The sequence below is a fragment of the Loxodonta africana genome, chromosome 2 (assembly GCF_030014295.1).
Source record: "Loxodonta africana isolate mLoxAfr1 chromosome 2, mLoxAfr1.hap2, whole genome shotgun sequence".
Lineage (NCBI taxonomy): Eukaryota > Metazoa > Chordata > Mammalia > Proboscidea > Elephantidae > Loxodonta > Loxodonta africana.
The window spans coordinates 41,377,100-41,401,964 of NC_087343.1; the positions used below are offsets into that span (position 1 = coordinate 41,377,100).

The following is a 24,865-nucleotide window of genomic DNA, read 5'->3' on the forward strand; positions in this document are numbered from 1 at the left end:
AGCTGTGCTCCCATCCTGTTACCTTGGACACTGACTCGTGCCCAGAATTGGAATTTGATGTTTGTTATCCCTTGGCCTGGTTGTTTTAACTTGCTAGCCCTGTGTTTTTCCATTGCTCACTGGTTCCTTTCCAGTGCCCTCAAAGCCTTCTCAGTCTCAGCATACAGTATAAGCATCAGGCTATGATTCCGCTGACCCCCTCCTGGGAGCCATTCTTGACAATAGTCACTTCAGAAACTTAGTACGAGTGTTGACATAATTTCTTTAGTAAAGAAAAGGGTAGAAGTTTGACAGCATATATCATACAAATGTCTTGTAATAGGTACCGTTTACTATATATTTTGATGATATTAACTTCTGAATTTTATATAAAATTTATGTCTTATATTAGACTGTAAATAACCATAATGAATGACTGATTTTTTACCAATGGTACAGGTTATGTAATAAGGTGAAAAAACAAATCGGTAATTGCAGAGACCTATAAATATAGTAGGATAATTCTCTTAATCACTGAAATTTTCACTTACCTGAATTAAAAATATTCTGATGCTGTAGTCTTCTAAATCAGTAGCTGTTATTTGTAAATTTTTATGGTTTGCTCTTTGTATCCTCATTTGAGCCCAGAGTTTACTATTGAGAATCAGCCTCAGGCTGCCTTGATTGCGCATAACTAAAACAGGAAGGCAAATGTATTAGACTATAGACAGTTGATTCCTCAGTCTCCCAGAGGAATTTGCCATTTTTGAAAGCAAAGTAAGCCTGTGTAGTTGGTTATCAGGCTGTATTTCCACTATTAACTTGTAATTTGATTGGATTATGACCTGTTGTTTTTTTAGTTGTATTTGGGCTTTATTTCATTAGAGGACTTTTTTTTTTTAGCTTAAATGCCCAAATCATAATTTTTACTCTAATATTAAAGAATCATTTATGTTTTAGAACTCCTTTTAAAAATATAGTGGTTTGAAGAATATTTATGCAAGAATAATTCTTGACAATGGATAAAACTGAACAAAAACTTTAAGGGTCCAAAATATGGGGTTATTTAAATAAATTATGGTATAGCCAATCAAGAGAAGCTTATGAACCCGTTAAAAATATTGAAGAAGGGTATTATGATCATAGTGGAAAAATGATCACAGTGTTGTTGTTGGGTGCCATCAAGTCCATTTCAACTCATAGTGACCTGAAGCACAACAGAATGAGACACTGCCCAGTCCTGCCCCATCCGTCATGGTAACATTATGTAAAAAAATCAGGCTACAAAGCAATATGATAATCACAAAATTTATAATATATGGATACATTTATATATACAGAGAACAACATCCAGGAGAATATATTGGCTATCTCAGGAAGGTAGGCACAAGAGTAATTTTAATTTTTTTCTTTTTACTTATCCGTATTTTCTGTTTCTTACAGTGAACGTGTATTACCTGTATATCAAAAAGAAAAAAAAAATGTTCTTGTTTTTTGGCAGCGAGAGGGAGTGGAATTAAACCAGAGTTTTAGAGAACAAGTAGCACCTGCCTTAGGAATAATACTTGGTCGGGTTATTTAGAAATGTTGTTTGCCAGCTTCAGAACTGAAGACACTGTTCCTGTTCTCCTACTTTGAGTTCTCGCCATTACCTGTTTCTTGAACTTGATACCTGAAACTCAACAAATGTCCATATTCCTGGATCAACTTCTACCTGTGGCCTCCTCCAAAGCTTTGACCTCCCAATCTTGACCCATAAACTCATACACCCCACCCAGATCTCTGCCTTTGCTCATTTTCGATTTGGGCCTCTGAACAATGCCCCAGTGTTGTCTTTTTGGATGGCAAACCTCCTGTGTCTTTCAGTTGGACTGACTCCTGATTCTGACTATCTCTCTATGCCTACCCAAAACCCACTGCTGTCGAGTCGATTCCGACTCACAGCGACCCTATAGGACAGAGTAGAACTGCCCCGTAGAGTTTCCAAGGAGTGCCTGGCGGATTCGAACTGCTGACCTTTTGGTTAGCAGCCATAGCACTTAACCACTATGACACCAGGGTTTCCTCTATGGCTACAGAATGAAATAACTGTACAACTTTTTTCCATAGAAACTGACCCTTTTCCCCAACTTCCATACCACGTTTGGAATGCCAAAGATACATTGTGGTTCAAGTATTCTCTTTTACAAAAGCTATCTTCACTTTACAAAATAATCTGTACCAAATCCCTTTAAATAATAATGAGAGTGATTTTGGTGTGTGCTGGGCTCTGTCATAGGTGCTTTACATGCAGTAGCTCATAAATTCCCACATTCATTCAATGAGTCATGGATTCCTTATGTCCCCATTTTAAATTGATACAACTACAATAGAGAAAGAGATTAAGTAATTTGTCCAAAGCATCAGTTAGTAAACGGTGGAGCCAGAGCTGGAACCCATGTAGTCTGACGTCAGAGTCCACTTTAAATAGGAAGTTTCTCTAGCACGTTAAAAACAACATTGTTTTCAACAGTCGGGTTTATTGATGTATTTTATAACACACCTCCAGAAACTGATGTATATCCTTTTTGGAAATTTGACCCTGAGAAACACAGGCTTGCTTGAAAAATGAGCTTAATTCCTTACTTAGTCTTGACTGTAATGTTCCACAGTCACTGTGTGCTGTGTCGTTCAGTCTCAAAGTTCCTCTGCCCCTTTCCGTCCAGGATTGGGTTGTGTTGTTGAATATAAAAAGCTTGCAGGTGATCTAGATGACAATTTTTTTAAACGTCAAATATATAGAAATTTTTTCAAGGTGAATCATTTCTTATGATATAATAATTTTATATCTGTCTGCTTGTTACTGGAATAAACTTTGTCAATGATTTATAAGCCAGCCTTCAAAATTTACTTAACTTTTAAAAACATACAACTTTTGAACGGTTCAAACATCAAAGAGTAAAAAGACATACAAAGTGAAAAGTCCCCCTTCCTCCCCTGTTCCCCATTTACCAATTTCCACCCCCCAAACAGGTAACCACTGTTATTAATATTTTGTTTATTCTTTCAGAGATGTTTGTAAGTAGATTCTTGTTGGTAGCTGCTGTCGAGTCAGTTCTGACCCAAGGCAACCCCGTGTGTGTGGACAGAACTGCACGCGCGTACGTATATATATATCCCTATTTTTCAATTGGTTTTAGTAGAATTCCTTGCATACTTTCTGCATCTTGCTTTTTTCACTTAACCTTGTATCTTTATATAAAAAAAAAATTTTTTTTTTTATATACCAACTATTAAATTAAACTTAATGTTATTTGAGTTATATAATCTTATTTTAAATTAAGGAATCATGAAACCTTTTGCATATTTAAAAATTTCAAAGAATACAGCATGAGACTAGGATATGACATCACAGAGTACCCTACTATAATGTAACGCTTACCATGCTTTGTGGAAAAATGTTGTGGTAATTACTATAATTACAAAAAGTTGTAGTAATTACAGAAAACCTGCAAAAGCTGGAACCTGTGTAAAGGAGAAACCTGTTAGAGAAGGAAAACTAAAATATTTTCCACTAAATAGAGAGCAATAGAAAAATGGTGACTGCACACTGTCAAAAGCAGACAACTTGCAAGATCCGGACAAGGCAGTCCTGTTGACTTCTGGCTCTCACAGGTTTCACTGTACATTTCATAGGCTGGTAGATACACTACTCAACATTGAAATCCTATGTACAATAAAAAAAAAATCAAACCCGTTGCCATCGAGTTGATTCCGACTCATAAAAATGTACAACACTGTATGAAATTTCAAACTTATTGAAAAGAATTTTATAAAAGAAAACAATCGTTTCCATTATCTTGAGCTGAAATCATCATATTGCCAATGTTTAAAAATTTCCGCATAAGAAGAATTTTTAAATCATGTGATAATAACATTGACCGCAAGAGCAGGTATGCAAAGTATAAAACATAGATTTGAAGTTACTCTAAGACAGGGTCCTTGGCTGTCTTCATCCTGAGGGATTAATGCAAATGTTGTAATAACAGCCCATTTTCCTGCTAATTACACACACACACACGTAAGAATACAACAAAATATCGGTTTAATGTTTGTGAGGCTCCCATATTCTTAGGTGAGCAACTTAGTCTTCGTGAAAACTATACTTCTACCTTCATTTTTAAAGATGTCCCTGCTGATGGTGAGTTTAGTCCATGTATGTGCTACCAGTAAGAGCAATGCATGAGATACAGACCTTTAACACATTATATTCTGCTTCCTCCCCTGTTTTAATATCAATTTTCTCCAGCAAGCATTTTGGTGTTGGTTTGGATGAGAAAGCAGCAGCTGATTCAATTAGGGATGTATTTTTAATGGAGTCCGTTCCTAAGAGAAAGTGGAGGGAAAAAAATATCAAAAGCCCCATTTTCCCTACTGTGACAGTTTTTTGTTGCCTCTGTTATCATACATATCTTCTTGCCCTTTTATAACACTAAGCTTTTTCAAAAAAATCAAACTGCTTGAGTTTAAGTAGAAATCTCCTTACAGAGTCTCTGCATCATTAAACTAAAAAATGTTAAAAGCTTTTATCATGTAACTATTTTTATGTGCTTTAATCTTTACTAAAGTTTTTAAAACACCAGACTATTCCTTTTTAATTTTACAAATATTAAACAAATGACACGAAAAACAGAATGCAAACTAGTTGAATCCAGTGTTTTCACAAATGAAATACTTCTTACTTGTATTTGGAGAGTTGACAGTCAATTTCAGAGTGGATTTGAATGGTTTTTCCTTGGTATAGGAATCATTTTCAAGTTGAGGCTGGTTCAGTTTTTGAGTACCCTGGGAGGGGGGGAAATGCATTATTTAATTTTCTCCCCTATGTATGTGCACTATGCCAAAGGACATTTTTGATCTATTTCAACATGACAAGCCCATTTTTTTTTTTTTTTTTTTTTTTTTTTTACGTGCTGAACAAGGAACGCTTCCTTATTGTTAGAGGACCTTTGGCTCTAATCCTCAGGAGACATGGTCTAGTTACCACCAGCATACTTCAGGTGGGATCTAGTCCCAGGAACAAAGAGAAAAATTCTAGTGGCCCAAAAGAAGGTAGCCGCTGTTCCATGTTTCCACCAGACTAACCTGATGCCTACAAGGAGGTACAACTATCTCAGGTATTTCAGTATTCCCAACAATTCACTCTTGCTATCCACTTCATGGGGGGGAAAAAAAAAAACAATCCACAGAACCCACTAGCTGTTTCAGGGAACATCTTTATAGAAAGAATCCTGGTTTTTCTTTCAAGACAATTTTGGCCCACAACCACTTTTAAGGCTGTATATTTGGGGTCTGCACATGCATTGTAATTAAAAACCTATAAAAAAAAGAATGAGTAATTGCCATGCCATTTATTTTTTATACCCTATTTTATGCAGAACAGGGAGAATTAGCAACAACGATATTTAAGTACTTATGCTTATGTCTTTTCCCTTATGAACTCAAAATCCTTTTACGTTCTTTAACTGAACATCAAGATATTTCCTTAAAATTGGTAGAGAGAGATATAATTATTACCATTTTAAGGAAATAAAATTAAGGCACAGAAAGTCTAATTACTTACTCTAAAAGCACATGGTCAATGACAAGAAGGACACAAGGCCACAGGCTTACAGGATTAGAAGAAAATACAAATTATCTCAATAGCTCCTCGATAACCTATGTAATGGTTAATTTGGCTTCAATTCGGCTAGGCTATGGTGTCCATTTGTTATGGTGTCCATTTGTTTGGTCAAACACTAGTCTAGGTGTTCCTATGAACATATGTTTAGGATTTAAATCAGTTGACTTTGAGTAAAGCATTTTACCCACCAAAATATGGGTAGGCCTCATCCCCATCAGTTGAAGTCCTTAAAATTAAACAAGAGGTTTCTTGAAGGAGAAAGATTTTGCCTCAAAACAATAGACATCCTGCTGGAATCCCTGCCCCCACAGACAGGCCTACTGATTTTGGGAAATTAGACTGCTGGAATTTCTAGCCATTACCTGACCTAATTCCTTTTAAATGAATCAGTCAATATTTTTCTATCTTACTGGTTTTTTTCCTCTTGTTGTTAGGTGCTGTCGAGTCAGTTCTAATTCATAGCAACCCTACGCACAACAGAATGAAACACTGCCCAGTCCTGCACCACCCGCATAATCATTGCTACGTTTGATCTCATTGTTGCAGCTGTTGTGTCAATCCATCTCCTCGAGGGCCTTCCTCTTTCTCACTGACCATCTACTTTACCAAGAATAATGTCCTTCTCCAGGGACTGGTTCTCCCTAATAACACGTCCAAAGTACGTGAGATGAAGCCTTGCCATCCTCACTTCTAAGGAGGACTCTGGCTGTACTTCTTCCAAGCCAGATTTGTTTGTTCTTCTGGCAGTCCATGGCATATTCAATATTCTTCGCCAGCACTATAATTCAAGGGCATCAATTCTTCAGTCTTCCTTATTCGTTGTCCAGCTTTCATGTGCATATAAGGCATTTGAAAATCCTATGGCTTGGGTCAGGTGCACCTTAGTCCTCAAAGTGACATCTTTAATTTTGAACACTTTAAAGAGGTCTTTTGCAGCAGATTTCCCCTATGCAATAAATTGTTTGATTTCTTGACTGCTGCTTCCATGGGCATTGATTGTGGATCCAAGTAAAATGAAATCCTTGACAACTTCAATCTTTTCTCTATTTATCACGATGTTGCTTATTGGTCCCGTTGTGAGGATTTTGGTTCCTTTATGTTGAGGTATAATCCATACTGAAGGGTGTAGCCTTTGATCTTCATCAGTAAGTGCCTCAAGTCTTCTTCACTTTTAGCAAGCAAGGTTATGTCATCTGTATGTCTCAGGTTGTTAATGAGTCTTGCTCCAATCCTGATGCCTTGTTCTTCTTCATATAGTTTGGGTTCTCAGGTTATTTGCTCAGCATATAGACTGAATAATTACGATGAAAGGATATAACCCTGACACATATCTTTTCTGATTTTAAACCATTCAGTATCTGCCTTAGTTACTAGTGCTGCTATAGCAGAAATACCACAAGTAGATGGCTTTAACAGAAAGTTATTCTTTCACAGTTTAGGAGGCTAAAAGTCCAAATTCAGGGTGCCAGCTCTAGGGGAAAGCTTTCCCTCTCTTTTGGCTCTGGGGGAAGGTCCTTGTCTCCTTTCAATGTCTGTGAGATTTCCAAGACCACTGTGAGTCTCGTGTTCCTTGGAGATTTCCATGTGTCTTGGCATCAATCTTCTCCTGGGTCTAGGGGGCTCTCAGCACAGGGGCTCCAGGTCCAAAGGACGCACTCCTCTCCCAGCTCTTCTCTTGGTAGTAGGAGGTTCCACCTTCTCTGCTCACTTCTGTCTCTTTTATGCTTTTGTCTTAGGCTGGTTTCTCTGGAAAAGCAGAACCAGAGAAGTGCATAAATATATGGAGAGCTTTGTATCAAGGAAATGGCTTCTGTGGTTGCAGAGGCTACAAAGTCTCAAGTTTGTGGGTCAGGAGGCTTCTCCTGAATGTAGTTGCAGGGGCTGGCGAACCCAAGATCAGTAGATCAGACAGCAGGCCTCTGGCTCACAGGCTGTGGAGGCTGACAAATCCCAAGGTCAACAGGTAAGCTGCTTGGTCAAGTCCCAAGAACCTGAGGTCAGATGAACAGCAGCCAGCTGCATGATCCAGGGCAAGCAAAAGCCAGTGAGATTTGCCAGAAAGGCCACCTATATTGGATACAGGCCACACGCCCAAGGAAATGCCCTTCCAACTGATTGACTGCTCATAAGAGATCTCATCATAGAGGTGATTTTATCACATCAGATCTCATTATGGTGGTGATTACATCAATACATAGCTGGCAAACTACATTATAACAAACCACTGAGACCAAGGCAAGTTGACATGCAACTCCAGCCATCACAGTGATGCAGGCCACACCCCAGAGAAACTTCCTTTACATCAGATTAGGGCCGTGACCTGAGTTAAAGTGTTGCATCCCATCCTAATCCTCTTTAACATAACTTAATCTTGCCTCATTAATCACAGGCAGAGATTAGAATTTACAACACATGGGGCAATTACATCAGGTCACAAAATGGAGGACAACCACTCAATACTGGAAATCGTGGCCTAGGCAACTTGACTTATATTTTGGTGGGACATAATTTAATTCATGACAGTATCCTCTTGTTCCGTTCAAATGACTGGCCCTTGTTCTATGTACAGGTTCCTCATGAGCACAATGAAGTGTTCTGAATTTCCCATTCTTGGCAATGTTATCCATAATTTGCTATGATCCACACAGTCAAGTGCCTTTGCGTAGTCAATAAAACACAAGCAAACAGCTTTCTGGTATTCTTTACTTTCAGCCAAGATCCATTTGACATCAGCAATGATATCCCCTGTTCTACATCCTCTTCTGAAACCAGCTTGAATTTCTGGCAGTTCCCTGTTAAGATACCGGGGCAACTGCTTTTGAATTGTCTTCAGCATGTGATATTAATGACATGGTTTGATAGTTTCCACATTCTGTTGGATCACCTTTCTCTGGAATAAGCACAAATAGGATCTCTTCCAGTCAGTTGGCCAGGTAACTATCTTCCAAATTTCTTGGCATAGATCAATGAGCACCTCTAGCACTGCATCCATTTGTTGAAACATCTCAATTGGTTTCAATTCCTGGAGCCTTGTTTTTCAGCAATGCCTTCAGTGCAATCTGGACTCCTTCTGTCAGTACCATAGGTTTTTGATCATATGCTACCTCCTGAAATGGTTGATTGTTGACCAATTCTTTTGGGTACAGTGATTGTGTATCCTTCCATCTTCTTTTGATGCTTCCCACATTATTCAATGTTTTGCCCATAGAATCCTTCAGTACCGCAACTTGAGGCTTGAATTTTCTGTTCAGTTCTTTCAGCTTGAGAAATGCTGAGTGTGTTCTCCCTTTTTGGTTTTCTAACTCCAGGTCTTTGTACATTTCATTATAATACTTTGTTTTCTTGAGCTGCTCTCTGAAATCTTCTGATAAGCTCTCTTACATGATCATTTCTTCCTTTTGCTTTAGCTACTGTATGTTCAAGAGCAAGTTTCAGAGTCTCTTCTGACATTCATTTTCATCTTTCTTTCTTGTCTTTTTAATGACCTTCTACTTTCTTCATGTTTGATGTCCTTGGTGTCATCCCACAATTTGTCTGGTCTTCAGTCATCAATATTCATTGTTTCAATGTGTCAAATCTATTCTTGAGATGGTCTCTGAATTCAGATGGGATATACTTAAGGTCATACTTTGACTCTTGTGGACTTATTTTTATTTTCTTCAGCTTCAACTTAAACTTGCACAGGAGCAATTGACAGTCTGTTCCGCAGTCAGACCCTGGCCTTATTCTGACTGATAATATTGAGCTTCTTTCATTGTCTCCACAGATGAAGTGGATTTGATTCCTGTGCATCCCGTCTGGTGAGGTCCATGTGTACAGTCACTGTTTATGTTACTGAAAAAAAGGTATTTTCAGTGAATAAGTCATTGGTCTTGCAAAATTCTATCATGTGCTCTCTGGCATTGTGTCTATCACCAAGGCCATATTTTCGAATTACTGATCATTCTTTTTTTTCCAACTTTTGCATTACAATCACCAGCAATTATCAATGCATTTTGATTGCATGCTTGATCAATTTCAGACTGCAGAATTTGGTAAAAATCTTTAGTTTCTTCATCTTTGGCATAAATGATTGGTGGGTAAATTTGAATAATAGTCTTATTAACTGGTCTGTCTTATGGGCATATGGGTATTATCCTATCACTGGCAGCATTATCCTTCAAGATAGATCTTGAAATGTTCTTTTTTTTTTTTTATAATAACTTTTATTAAGCTTCAAGTGAACGTTTACAAATCCAATCAGTCTGTCACATATAAGTTTACATACATCTCACTCCCTACTCCCACTTACTCTCCCCGTCTTGAGTCAGCCCTTTCAGTCTCTCCTTTCTTGACAATTTTGCCGGCTTCCCTCTCTCTCTATCCTCCCATCCCCCCTCCAGACAAGAGTTGCCAACACAATCTCAAGTGTCCACCTGATATAATTAGCTCACTCTTCATCAGCATCTCTCTCCCACCCGCTGACCAGTCCCTTTCATTTCTGATGAGTTGTCTTCGGGGATGGTTCCTGTCCTGTGTCAACTGAAGGTCTGGGGAGCATGACCGCCGGGATTCCTCCAGTCTCAGTCAGACCATTAAGTTTGGTCTTCTTACGAGAATTTGGGGTCTGCATCCCACTGATCTCCTGCTCCCTCAGGGGTCCTCTGCTGAGCTCCCTGTCAGGGCAGTCATCAATTGTGGCCGGGCACCAACTAGTTCTTCTGGTCTCAGGATGATGTAGGTCTCTGGTTCATGTGGCCCTTTCTGTCTCTTGGGCTCTTAGTTGTCATGTGGGCTTGGTGTTCTTCATTTTCCTTTGCTCCAGGTGGGTTGAGACGAATTGCTGCATCTTAGATGGCTGCTTGTTAGCATTTAAGACCCCAGACGCCACATTTCAAAGTGGGATGCAGAATGATTTCATAATAGAATTATTTTGCCAATTGACTTAGAAGTCCCAGCAAACCATGCTCCCCAGACCCCCGCGCTTGCTCCGCTGACCTTTGAAGCATTCATTTTATCCCGGAAACTTCTTTGCTTTTGGTCCAGTCCAACTGAGCTGACCTTCCATGTATTGAGTGTTGTCTTTCCCTTCACCTAAAGCAGTTCTTATCTACTGATTAATCAATAAAAAAACCCTCTCCCACCCTCCCTCCCTCCCCCCCTCGTAACCACAAAAGTATGTGTTCTTCTCAGGTTTACTATTTCTCAAGATCTTATAATAGTGGTCTTATACAATATTTGTCCTTTTGCCTCTGACTCATTTCGCTCAGCATAATGTCTTCCAGGTTCCTCCATGTTATGAAATGTTTCAGAGATTCGTCACTGTTCTTTATCGATGCGTAGTATTCCATTGTGTGAATATACCACAATTTATTTAACCATTCATCCGTTGATGGACACCTTGGTTGCTTCCAACTTTTTGCTATTGTAAACAGAGCTGCAATAAACATGGGTGTGCATATATCTGTTTGTATGAAGGCTCTTGTATCTCTAGGGTATATTCCTAGGAGTGGGATTTCTGGCTTGTATGGTAGTTCTATTTCTAACTGTTTAAGATAACGCCAGATAGATTTCCAAAGTGGTTGTACCATTTTACATTCCCACCAGCAGTGTATGAGAGTTCCAATTTCTCCGCAGCCTCTCCAACATTTATTATTTTGTGTTTTTTGGATTAATGCCAGCCTTGCTGGTGTGAGATGGAATCTCATCGTAGTTTTAATTTGCATTTCTCTAATGGCTAATGATCGAGAGCATTTTCTCATGTATCTGTTGGCTGCCTGAATATCTTCTTTAGAGAAATGTGTGTTCATATCCTTTGCCCACTTCTTGATTGGGTTGTTTGTCTTTTTGTGGTTGAGTTTTGACAGAATCATGTAGATTTTAGAGATCAGGCGCTGGTCGGAGATGTCATAGCTGAAAATTCTTTCCCAATCTGTAGGTGGTCTTTTTACTCTTTTGGTGAAGTCTTTAGATGAGCATAGGTGTTTGATTTTTAGGAGCTCCCAGTTATCGGGTTTCTCTTCATCATTTTTGGTAATGTTTTGTATTCTGTTTATACCTTGTATTAGGGCTCCTAGGGTTGTCCCAATTTTTTCTTCCATGATCTTTATCGTTTTAGTCTTTATGTTTAGGTCTTTGATCCACTTGGAGTTAGTTTTTGTGCATGGTGTGAGGTATGGGTCCTGTTTCATTTTTTTGCAAATGGATATCCAGTTATGCCAGCACCATTTGTTAAAAAGGCTGTCTTTTCCCCAGTTAATTGACACTGGTCCTTTGTCAAATATCAGCTGCTCATACGTGGATGGATCTATGTCTGGGTTCTCAATTCTGTTCCATTGGTCTATGTGTCTGTTGTTGTACCAATACCAGGCTGTTTTGACTACTGTGGCTGTATAATAGGTTCTGAAGTCAGGTAAGGTGAGGCCTCCCACTTTCTTCTTCTTTTTCAGTAGTGCTTTGCTTATCCGGGGCTTCTTTCCCTTCCATATGAAATTGGTGATTTGTTTCTCTATCCCCTTAAAATATGACATTGGAATTTGGATCGGAAGTGCGTTAAATGTATAGATGGCTTTTGGTAGAATAGACATTTTTACTATGTTAAGTCTTCCTATCCATGAGCAAGGTATGTTTTTCCACTTAAGTATGTCCTTTTGAATTTCTTGTAGTAGAGCTTTGTAGTTTTCTTTGTATAGGTCTTTTACATCCTTGGTAAGATTTATTCCTAAGTATCTTATCTTCTTGGGGGCTACTGTGAATGGTATTGATTTGGTTATTTCCTCTTCGGTGTTCTTTTTGTTGATGTAGAGGAATCCAAGTGATTTTTGTATGTTTATTTTATAACCTGAGACTCTGCCAAACTCTTCTATTAGTTTCAGTAGTTTTCTGGAGGATTCCTTAGGGTTTTCTGTGTATATAATCATGTCATCTGCAAATAGTGATAACTTTACTTCTTCCTTGCCAATCCGGATACCTTTTATTTCTTTGTCTAGCCTGATTGCCCTGGCTAAGACTTCCAACACGATGTTGAATAAGAGTGGTGATAAAGGGCATCCTTGTCTGGTTCCCATTCTCAAGGGAAATGCTTTCAGGTTCTCTCCATTTAGAGTGATATTGGCTGTTGGCTTTGCATAGATGCCCTTTATTATGTTGAGGAATTTTCCTTCAATTCCTATTTTGGTAAGAGTTTTTATCATGAATGGGTGTTGGACTTTGTCAAATGCCTTTTCTGCATCAATTGATAAGATCATGTGGTTTTTGTCTTTTGTTTTATTTATGTGATGGATTACATTAATGGTTTTTCTGATATTAAACCAGCCTTGCATACCTGGTATAAATCCCACTTGATCAGGGTGAATTATTTTTTTGATGTGTCGTTGGATTCTATTGGCTAGAATTTTGTTGAGGATTTTTGCATCAATGTTCATGAGGGATATAGGTCTATAATTTTCTTTTTTTGTAATGTCTTTACCTGGTTTTGGTATCAGGGAGATGGTGGCTTCATAGAATGAGTTGGGTAGTATTCCGTCATTTTCTATGCTTTGGAATACCTTTAGTAGTAGTGGTGTTAACTCTTCTCTGAAAATTTGGTAGAACTCTGCAGTGAAGCCGTCCGGGCCAGGACTTTTTTTTCTTGGGAGTTTTTTGATTACCGTTTCAATCTCTTTTTTTGTTATGGGTCTATTTAGTTGTTCTACTTCTGAATGTGTTAGTTTAGGTAGGTAGTGTTTTTCCAGGAATTCATCCATTTCTTCTAGGTTTTCAAATTTGTTAGAGTACAATTTTTCATAATAATCTGAAATGATTCTTTTAATTTCATTTGGTTCTGTTGTGATGTGGTCCTTCTCATTTCTTATTCGGGTTATTTGTTTCCTTTCCTGTATTTCTTTAGTCAGTCTAGCCAATGGTTTATCAATTTTGTTAATTTTTTCAAAGAACCAGCTTTTGGCTTTGTTAATTCTTTTGATTGTTTTTCTGTTCTCTAATTCATTTAGTTCAGCTCTAATTTTTATTATTTGTTTTCTTCTGGTGCCTGATGGATTCTTTTGTTGCTCAGTTTCTATTTGTTCAAGTTGTAGGGACAGTTCTCTGATTTTGGCTCTTTCTTCTTTTTGTATGTGTGCATTTATTGATATAAATTGGCCTCTGAGCACTGCTTTTGCTGTGTCCCAGAGGTTTTGATAGGAAGTATTTTCATTCTCGTTGCTTTCTAAGAATTTCCTTATTCCCTCCTTGATGTCTTCTATAACCCAGTCTTTTTTCAGGAGGGTATTGTTCATTTTCCAAGTATTTGATTTCTTTTCCCTCGTTTTTCTGTTATTGATCTCTAGTTTTATTGCCTTGTGGTCTGAGAAGATGCTTTGTAATATTTCGATGTTTTGGACTCTGCAAAGGTTTGTTTTATGACCTAATATGTGGTCTATTCTAGAGAATGTTCCATGTGCGCTAGAAAAAAAAGTATATTTTGCAGCAGTTGGGTGGAGAGTTCTGTATAAGTCAATGAGGTCAAGTTGGTTGATTGTTGTAATTAGATCTTCCGTGTCTCTGTTGAGCTTCTTACTGGATGTCCTGTCCTTCTCCGAAAGTGGTGTGTTGAAGTCTCCTACTATAATTGTGGAGGTATCTATCTCGCTTTTCAGTTCTGTTAAAATTTGATTTATGTATCTTGCAGCCCTGTCATTGGGTGCGTAAATATTTAATATGGTTATGTCTTCCTGATCAATTGTCCCTTTTATCATTATATAGTGTCCTTCTTTATCCTTTGTGGTGGATTTAAGTCTAAAGTCTATTTTGTCAGAAATTAATATTGCTACTCCTCTTCTTTTTTGCTTATTGTTTGCTTGATATACTTTTTTCCATCCTTTGAGTTTTAGTTTGTTTGTGTCTCTAAGTCTAAGGTGTGTCTCTTGTAGGCAGCATATAGATGGATCGTGTTTCTTTATCCAGTCTGTGACTCTCTGTCTCTTTATTGGTGCATTTAGTCCATTTACATTCAGGGTAATTATAGATAAATAAGTTTTTAGTGCTGTCATTTTGATGCCTTTTTATGTGTGTTGTTGACAATTTCATTTTTCCACACACTTTTTTGTGCTGAGGCGTTTTTCTTAGTAAATTGTGAGACCCTCATTTTCATAGTGTTTGACTTTATGTTAGTTGAGTCGTTACGTTTTTCTTGGTTTCTATCTTGAGTTATAGAGTTGTTATGCCTTTTTGTGGTTACCTCATTATATACCCCTATTTTTCTAAGTAAAAACCTAACTTGTGTTGTTCTATATCGCCTTGTATCACTCTCCATATGGCAGTTCAATGCCTCCTGTATTTAGTCCCTCTTTTTGATTATTGTGATCTTTTACCTATTGACTTCCATGATTCCCTGTTATGTGTATTTTTTTTTTTAATTAATCTTAATTTGTTTGTTTTTGTGATTTCCCTATTTGAGTTGATATCAGGACGTTCTGTTTTGTGACCTTGTGTTGTGCTGATATCTGATATTATTGGTTCTGTGACCAAACAATATCCTTTAGTATTTCTTGTAGCTTTGGTTTGGTTTTTGCAAATTCTCTAAACTTGTGTTTGTCTGTAAATATCTTAATTTCGCCTTCATATTTCAGAGAGAGTTTTGCTGGATATATGATCCTTGGTTGGCAGTTTTTCTCCTTCAGTGTTCTGTATATGTCGTCCCACTCCCTTCTTGCCTGCATGGTTTCTGCTGAGTAGTCAGAACATATTCTTATTGATTCTCCCTTGAAGGAAACCTTTCTTTTCTCCCTGGCTGCTTTTAAAATTTTCTGTTTATCTTTGGTTTTGGTGAGTTTGATGATAATATGTCTTGGTGTTTTTCTTTTTGTATCAATCTTAAATGGGGTTCGATGAGCATCTTGGATAGATATCTTTTCGTCTTTCATGATGTCAGGGAAGTTTTCTGTCAGAAGTTCTTCAACTATTTTCTCTGTGTTTTCTGTCCCCCCTCCCTGTTCTGGGACTCCAATCATCCGCAGGTTATCCTTCTTGATAGAGTCCCACATAATTCTTAGGGTTTCTTCATTTTTTTTAATTCTTTTATCTGATTTTTTTTCAGCTATGTTGGTGTTGATTCCCTGGTCCTCCAGATGTCCCAGTCTGCATTCTAATTGCTCGAGTCTGCTCCTCTGACTTCCTAGTGTGTTGTCTAATTCTGTTATTTTATTGTTAATCTTTTGGATTTCTACATGTTGTCTCTCTATGGATTCTTGCAACTTATTAATTTTTCCAGTATGTTCTTGAATAATCTTTTTGAGTTCTTCAACAGTTTTATCAGTGTGTTCCTTGGCTTTTTCTGCAGATATCCTAATTTCATTTGTGATATCATTAAGCATTCTGTAAATTAGTTTTTTATATTCTGTATCTGATAATTCCAAAATTGTATCTTCATTTGGGAAAGATTTTGATTCTTTTGTTTGGGGGGTTGGAGAAGCTGTCACGGTCTGCTTCTTTAAGTGGTTTGATATGGATTGTTGTCTCCGAGCCATCACTGGGAAACTAGTTTTTCCAGAAAATCCGCTAAAAAAAAACTGCAGTCAGATCCCTATCAGAGTTCTCCCTCTGGCTCAGGCTATTCAGATGTTAATGAAGCCGCCTGGGGAGGGTGGGGGAGGGAACAGAGAGATAGGAGAGTAGCACCTCAGAATATAGCCAGAGTTGCTTGTCTTGCTTGGAATGACTGTTATATCTGAGATTCCCGCGGGCGCGTCGCCTATGTGTGCTGGCTGTGTGGAGATTGCCCCCAGGGGGTCTGGCCCGCTGGAGTCACGGTCAGATCCTCCGCTTCCAGCCCCACGCCCAGCGTCAAGGCTCCCCTACTGGGACGGTGCACTCTCAACTCCAAAATCAGTCGCTGCCTCCCGGGGACTTCTCGTCCCTCCAGCCGCGTGGCCGTGCTGCCCCCGTGAACCAGGTGGGCCCCCTCCCGGGGTTAGTTCAGATGGGTGGAGTAGCTCCCCGTGCTTGTGCCGCGACCAAGTGTCCCGGCTGGAACGCTGTTCTCCCCACTCCAATACCAGTCGCTGCCTCCCGGGGACTTCTCCTACCGGCTGCGTCCCACACCGCCCGCGCGACCCGGCTGGTCCCCTTCCCGGGGTTAGTTCAGGGGGTGGAGCAACTCTCCGTGTTTATGGCGTACCTGCGAGCAGTCCAAATCCCTGCGGGACGGTTCCCCGGCTCGGATGCTGCTCTTTCTGCTCCAAGATCAGTCACTGCCTCCCGGGGACTTCTCCTACCGGCTGCGTCCCACGCCGCCCGTGGAACCGGCTGGTCCCCCTCCCGGGGTTAGTTCAGGGGGGTGGAGCAGGTCTCTGTGCTTGTGCCGTACCTGACTGGTACGCTGGCTCCAGGCTCTGGAAACTATCGCTGCTTCCCTGTATTAGTTCGTTCTCCGTCTCTAAATCTGTGTTTGTTGTTCAGGGTTCGTAGATTGTTATGTATGTGATCGATTCACTTGTTTTTCCGTGTCTTTGTTGTAAGAGGGATCCGAGGTAACGTCTGCCTAGTCCGCCATCTTGGCTCTGCCCCGAAATGTTCTTTTTGACAATGAATGTGATGCCATTCCTCTTTAATTTGTCATTCCCAGTATAATGTCTATTCCTCTGGAGAATCCTAAAATACCCTATTGTCTTTAGGATGTAAGCAACTTAAATGAATAGGAAGCTCAAGTTCCTTTATAAGCCAAATTAAAAATATACACTAGTGCCTCCTCAAACCAAATCTAAAACCCATTACCTTGGAGTCAATTCCAGCTCATAGTAACCCTATAGGACAGAGTAAAGCTGCCCCAAAGGATTTCTAAGACAGCAATCTTTATGAAAGCTGACTGCCACGTCTTTCTTCCACAAAGGGCCTGGTGGGTTCAAACTGCTGACCTTTTAGTTAGCCTCTGAGCACTTAACCACTTCACTACCAGGGCTCCTTAACAAAATCTATAGTCCCAAATATAATTTATTGGCATAGATATTTCTCTATCTTTCCTTACTAGATTATAAGCACCTCTAGGACACAGTGTCCCCTTTAGCTTTTATAACTACTTGCCCTGATGGTTTTTAAGCCTAACTACATAATATATGTGAGCATGTTATTTATGTGCACATGTACTCTTGGATTTGGGGTCTAGCCTGAGGCAGATCTAGACCAAACTAGGTGTTAAATATGACTAACTGTGAAAGCCCTAAAAACCTTGAAATCAGCTGGCCTCATGAGTTGATAATTTTGTTAATCTGAGCATTTACAAAGGTTTTTAAATCTCTATAGCCTCCTTGGGATTCTTCATGTAACTGATATCCCTAAGACAAGCTAGCCACCTTGGGCCTATCTCAGTCAAGTTCTTGATCCTAAGGCTGGTTGAAAGGTAGAAAGAGTATGAAAAGGTGACAGACCAGATGAAGCCACAGGCACAGTTATTCCTCTCACTTTGCTGTATAATTCCCCATTATAGATTTATGTTCTGTCTTAGAAATCAGAGCTCTGTCAAGGGTAGAGCAGTGACTGTCTCAAACAGGAGGCTGCTCAGTCTTAACTAAGGATGATGGTAATAATACTTAGGGGTTTCCACTCAGCATATATATTCCCCTAGGCAAATAAAGGACTATAATTTCCCTCTTAAAACTAGCTTTTCAAATGTAAGAGCTTAAAGGGGAGAGTGGTTGTTAACCAATGAGAATAAATTTGCAAATGATTTAAAGGTATTTTGTTAATAAAAATGCTATTGAAAATCTGTATTAAAATATCATTAGCAGTTGAGCTTATCTAATTATTGCAGATGATTCTGGGATTTCCTTGGGTATCTTTGGTTTAATGCAAGTCAAAGAACTATTTAAAATTTTGCATAGGTAATAATGTCATAATTATACAGTTCCCTTCCTCTGTGAGTTCCTATCTATTATTCTGACAACTAGAACATGCTTCCCAAGAGAAACTTTCTGGTTAAAGAAAGAAAATGTGTCTTTGAACCCAGGAGTTAAAAATTATATTTCAATTAAACATTCTTTTAATCAATTTGTCTCAGAAATTTGAAGTGACAGCCATCTATATAATATAACCATATACCAAAATCTTACCAAAACTCTTTCTACCATGTTTTCTCCAAAAACAAAATCAGAACTGTAGCTTTTAAAAGAGCACTTATCTTCATTTAGTTGACATCTGAGGGAAAAAAATAAACAATTGCTATTTTAAAAATATGGATAAAACCATTTCAAATCATAGCAGGTGAAATAACCAAGTGAACTAATAAATTTATGCAAAGTATAAAAAGACATGTACTGGTCACTTTTGTTTATTTGACGTTAATAAGAAATGAAGGAAAAACTGAGCTAGATACTTGCAGGGGTGGATGACATTCCAAATATTTAACAACTCTTACAGCACTGGTAGAGACCAGTCCAAACAGGTTTCGTGTCAGTCACGGTACTGGCTGCATGACCAGCCAGGTGTGCTGTCCGGCCCTTACGTTTATGCTTTTCCAGTATAACCTTCTCTAATCTTCACTTTCCTCTTCCCCAATTGGCCGGTGCTTTTAGCAATCAGAAGTCACCAGGGCCAAAGCAAAGCCAGCTGACTTCATCAGTTATACGTGAGCTTGCAGCGGTTTGATCTTTTCATACCTCTCAGATTTTTTTTTTTTTAATTTAAAATTGGTTTGCATGATGAGAAACTCAAAGACGTGCAGTCCTCTATTCATAGGGAGATGTGGTCAGTAGGCAACTGCCCTAATCATATCAGTCAGCTTATGTCCCACAACTAGTCTTAATCTTCTCTCACATCCAACATTCCTTCATCACTGGTAATACAGGCAGTATTAACTTTTCATACTGCTTTCCTTTTTGTGTATCCAACCCATAATAATAAATAATGAATAATGCCAAAAATTATAAAAGAGAAAAAAAGAATGTCACAGAAAGGAAAGCCTAATCTAATACCCACATAATTGTCAAACTAAATAAAAGTTTAACTATACCTTTTGAATCACTCTCACCCAAGTCAAAGAGATAATAAAGATTCTTGAATATTAATATGATAATGTTTAGATATCAGAGACATTTTGAACAGCATTTTAAACTTGTATTCTTTATAAAAATCTTTCAAACGGAAATCTTGGCACTTTATCTTATTTTCTCTGAATGCCTTTAATGATAAAAGAAAGCAAGAATGAAAGGGCAACACTTTCATTTTCTCACTGTTAACATACCCTACTGAAGTAGCACTTAAAAAATGCTGGTTAGTAGACACCTGGACTGAGATTCTGGCACTTGGTTGATTGTCACTTAGCAAATAGGAATTTCCCTCAGAAATCTGAAAGAAAAGAAATCCATCAGAAAGTTTAACTACATTGCCCTGGTGACTCAGTGGCTAAGAGCTCAGCTGCTAACCAAAATGTCGGTGTTGAAATCCACCAGCAGTTCCTTGGAAACCCTAAGGGCTGGTTCTACTCTGTCCTACAGGGTTGCTATGAGTTGGAATTGACTCCATGGCAACAGATTTTGGTCTAACCACAGGAACATGAGGCAAGGAAACAATAGTTACGGTTGATTCTTGTTATTTGCAGATTCTGTATATGTGAATTTGCCTACTTGCTAAAATTTATTTGTAACCCCAAAGTTAGCACTCGCAGCCCTTTCACGGTCATTTGTGGACATGCACAGAGCAGCGAAAAACTGGAGTCGTGTACGTTCCCAGCTGAAGTCGAAAAGAAAAAGGCAGAGTCTGACTTCTTATTCTAGTCCTCATACTGTAAACAAGTGTCCTTTTTGTGGCTTGTTTAATGTCACGTTTTTCACATTTTTGTGCTTTTTGTTGGCAATTTTGCTGATTAAAATGGCACCCAAGTGTGGTGCTGAAGTGCTGTCTAATGTTCCTAAGCACAAGAAGGCTGTGATGTGCCTTACAGAGAAAATATGTGTATTAGATAAGCTGCTTTCAGCCATGAGTTATAGCATTGTTGGCCATAAGTTCAATGCTAATCAATCAACAGTATATATTAAATCAAGAGTCTTTAAACAGAAACATACATGAAACAAGGTTATACATTGATTGGTCAATAAAACATGTTGTGGCTTTCAGGAACCTAAGCCTGTAGTTCCTCTAGGAGCAATTGTTCGGTATTTGCTATTTCAGTGTTGACAGTGACTTTATAGTTAACTATTGGTCTCAGTTATGTTCAATGAGAATTGACTGTTAATGTAAACTTACTCTGTTGAAGTATAGCCCTAAGCAGTTTATGTACATTATCTCATCTATTTCTCATAACAACTCTATAGATTTTGTACTTCTATTATCCACATTTTACAGATGAGGAAACTGACTCAAAGAACTTAAATAACATGCCCAGGCCACACACAACCGGGAACGGAGCTGACATTTGAGCCCTTCCCTGTCTGTCAGGAGACTTACGCTTAGTAACGATGTTGGGAAATCTCATTATCTTTTGTTACTTTTAACTCTTTAGCCTAATAGAGTTAATTCTCGTTTCTGGGTTAGTAACACTAACTTCAGAATAATGGAATCCAGGGACTGCTCACCGTCACAGCCACTCACGGTGGAAGGAAACCCCATTCAGCTCTTCATCTTGAAACTTTTGACTAGAAACTGAACTAATTAATCACTCTGTCCGATGTGCACATTCTGTGCATTAATATATGAACGTAGGAGCGAGGAATTTTAGAGCTGGAAGGAACCCTACAAATTATCTGGTTTCAGGTTTCCAATGTTTTGTGAACGGCTCCCTCCCCCCACCAGGGATTTGCAAAGATGATCCTGGGGGGTTCATGTCTTTAAAGGCAGATGGGGTAAGTTTCCACTGCTCTTTTTATATCAATCAATACAAATAATTTTGAATATTTTCCCTTTGTAACAGTGGTTTGAGAGCTGACAAATATGTATCAAGAGATTGTACAACCATGTTCACTGCAGCATTATTTGCAATAGCCAAAATGTCCATCAATAGATGACTGGATAAACAAAATATGGCATAGACATAAAAAAAACCCATTGCCGTAGACATATAACGGAATGTTATTCAGCCATAAAGAGTAACGGAGTTCTGATACATGCCACGACATGGGTCAGCCTTGAGAACATTATGTTAAGTGAAAAAACCCAGGCACAAAAGGACAAATATTGTATGATACCACTTATATGAAATGTCTAGAATAGGTAAATCCACCCAGACCAAAGATGAGTGGATACCAGTGGATAGGGGCAGGGGAGACTGGGAGTTATTGCTGAAGAGGTACTGAGTTTCTTTTTGGGGTGATGTAAAACTTTTAGAAATGGACAGTGGTGATGGTAGCACAACATGGTGGAGGTAATTAATGTCATTGAATTGCACACTTAGAAACATATATATCAAGACAGCATGCAAAGATCAAAGTACATGTTCATAACTCAGTCCTCAGATATTTGTCTTTCAGCCAGATGACAGTTCTTGACCTTACATGGCTTAAACTAGTTTAAGCCATATAAGCATCTATTGTGTAAGTAATATACAATAACTGGCCATTGATTAATGACAAGATGAATAAAAATTGACCTAATTTTGAAAACTAGTTAATAAGGAACATAAAAAAAAATGGTTCTACAAAATTTGCCTAGGAAAAATTTTCATGAGATCTATAAATTACATTCATTTGGTCAAAATTCTGGCATAGCATCTTATATATAGTATGTCTTTGGATCATGAAACAGAGATAATGCAATGATGGGCATTTCGTTAATTGAGAATAAGGATTGTTCATACCCTTAATAAGTTATTCAAGAGGAAATGCTTGCAAGCAATAGCCTGAAATTCTGTCTCTCACATCATTATTTAGGAATAAAGTACAAGAAATATTTTAATAAGTTTGATCTTGAAAGTATGCAATGCAAGATTACCAAATATAAGGCCAAGAAAGAAATGTTGATCTACTTTTGAGGTCATAGCATGTAACCAAAATTTTAATCTACGGTTTATAGTACATGCTGTTCCAAAGTCAAATGCAATATCGTAACATTTTAGAAATTAGTCAACACGTCATACTTTTTGTTTACATAATTTAAAACAAAATAAACAATACATATCACTTCTTAAATGAATAAACATAAGAATTTATCTTTATATAATATGTATGATTATTAGATTAGGTTTAAATAAACCTTTAATAATATACTTATCTGAAATTAAAATGTGTTTTATTTAAAATCACATATATCATGCAGAAATGATGAAATGATTTTTTAAATTTATAATGGGTTTCATGAGATCACATCTTACAAAGGTTTGGAAATATAAAAATGTTGGCAAATGCTGACTGAGCGTAATTCCCTCACTTCACAGGTAAAAAGAGAAGGCTGAGTGTCTTGACCAGGGACCCAAACATAGGCAGATAGTGTCAAAGTTAGGATTAGCACCAATCTGATTTTTTTTTCATTGAGTTGAATTTTTTATGCTTCTGTATGTCAATGTCCTCAAACTCAGTATGAGAAAACAAAACAAAACTATGTGACCAACCCTGAATAGGTTAGCTGGAAACAAGGAGTAATTACTCTCAAATTCAAACCTACCCGTCCTATGTTTCCTCGCCAGTGTCTATGCTGGAAGCCACAGGTAAAACTATGCTATATACCGAAAGCCATAACTACATGGTCTGAGTAAAATGAATATCTCCTTAGAAAGACCCACAAAAGTGATTCTGCCACTACCATGGTTGGAAGAGAGAATTCTTATATGTTTCCAGAGGCTCCCCAGGCCCTCAGAAGAGACTTGCTCTTGAATGTAGAATAGCTAAAGCAAATGGAAGAAATGATAAAGTAAAAGATCTGAACAGAAGATTTCAAAGAGTAGCTCAAGAAGACAAAGTAAAGTATTATAATGAAATGTGCAAAGACCCAGAGTTAGAAAACCAAAAGGGAAGAACACTCTTGGCCTTTCTCAGGCTGAAAGAACTCAACACAGAATTTAAGCTTTGAGTTGCAGTTTTGCAGGATTCTGTGGGCAAAATATTGAACAACACAGGAAACATCAAAAGAAGATGGAAGGAATACACAGAGTTACTCTACCAAAAAGAATTTTTTAACATTCAACCATTTCAGGAGGTAGCATATGATCAAGAACCGATGGTACTGAGGGAAGAATTCCAAACCGCACTGAAGGCATTCTCAAGAAACAAGCCTTCAGGAATTGATGGAATACCAATTGAGATGTTTCAACAAATGGATGCAACGCTGGTGGTACTCACTCATCTATGCCAAAAAATTTGGAAGACAATTACCTGCCCAACTGCCTGGAAGAGATCCATATTTGTGTCTATTCCAAAGAAAGGTGATCCAGCAGAATGCCGAGATTATCAAACAATATCATTAATATCACATGCAAGTAAAATTTTGCTGAAGATAGTTCAAAGACAGTTGCTGCAGTATATCAACAGGGAACTGCCAGAAATTCAAGCCAGATTCAGATGAGGATGTGAGCAAGGGATATCATTGCTCATGTCAGATGGATCTTGGCTGAAAGTCAGGAAAGGTGTGTGTCAGGGTTGTATCCTTTCACCATAGTTATTCAATTTGTATGCTAAGCATATAGTCTGAGAAGCTGGACTATGTGAAGAAGAATGGGACATCCGGTTCTAACAACCTGCAATACGCAGATGACACAACCTTGCCTACTAAAAGTGAAGAGGACTTGAAGCACTTACTGATGAAGATCAAAGACTATATAGCCTTCAGTATGAATTATACCTCAACATAAAGAAAACAAAAAATCCTCACAACTGGATCAATAAGCAACATCATGATAAACAGAGAAAAGTTTGAACTTGTCAAAGATTTCATTTTACTTGGATCCACAATCAACATCCATGGGAGCAGCAATCCAGAAATCAAATGACATATTTTATCAGGCAAATCTGCTTCAGAAGATCTCTTTTAAGTGTGAAAAGCAAAGATTTCACTTTGAGGACTAAGGTTCACCAGAGCCAAGCCATGAGATTTTCAATCTTCTCATATGCATGTGAGAGCTAGACAGTGAATAAGGAAGACCGAAGAAGAGTTGATGCATTTGAATCACAGTGTTGGTGAAGAATATTGAATATACCATGATGGTCAGAAGAATGAACAAGTCTGTCTTAGAAGAAGTACAGCAACAGTGCTCCTTCGAAGCGAGGATGGAGAGGCTTCATCTCATGTACTTTGGACGTGTCATCGGGAGGGACCAGTTCCTGGAGAAGGACATCATGGCTCGTAAGGTAG

The 24,865-nt window shown here is 38.3% G+C and overlaps 1 protein-coding gene across 2 annotated transcripts in view; it reads right to left on the reverse strand.

Moving 5' to 3' along the window:
* RANBP3L (RAN binding protein 3 like) overlaps positions 1-24,865 on the reverse strand; it is an 83,194-nt gene that overhangs the window by 8,693 nt on the left and 49,636 nt on the right. The window contains exons 8-13 of one of the 2 annotated variants that reach the window (XM_064271312.1): positions 19,833-19,936; positions 18,703-18,787; positions 4,701-4,803; positions 4,214-4,344; positions 2,605-2,725; positions 531-673 (exon numbers count right to left, since the gene is read on the reverse strand). In XM_064271312.1, the coding sequence (XP_064127382.1) occupies positions 531-673; positions 2,605-2,725; positions 4,214-4,344; positions 4,701-4,803; positions 18,703-18,787; positions 19,833-19,936 (687 nt within the window). Of the gene's footprint in view, positions 1-468; positions 674-2,604; positions 2,726-4,213; positions 4,345-4,700; positions 4,804-18,702; positions 18,788-19,832; positions 19,937-24,865 lie in introns of those variants that run through there. The other variant, XM_064271309.1, reaches the window with a different exon arrangement.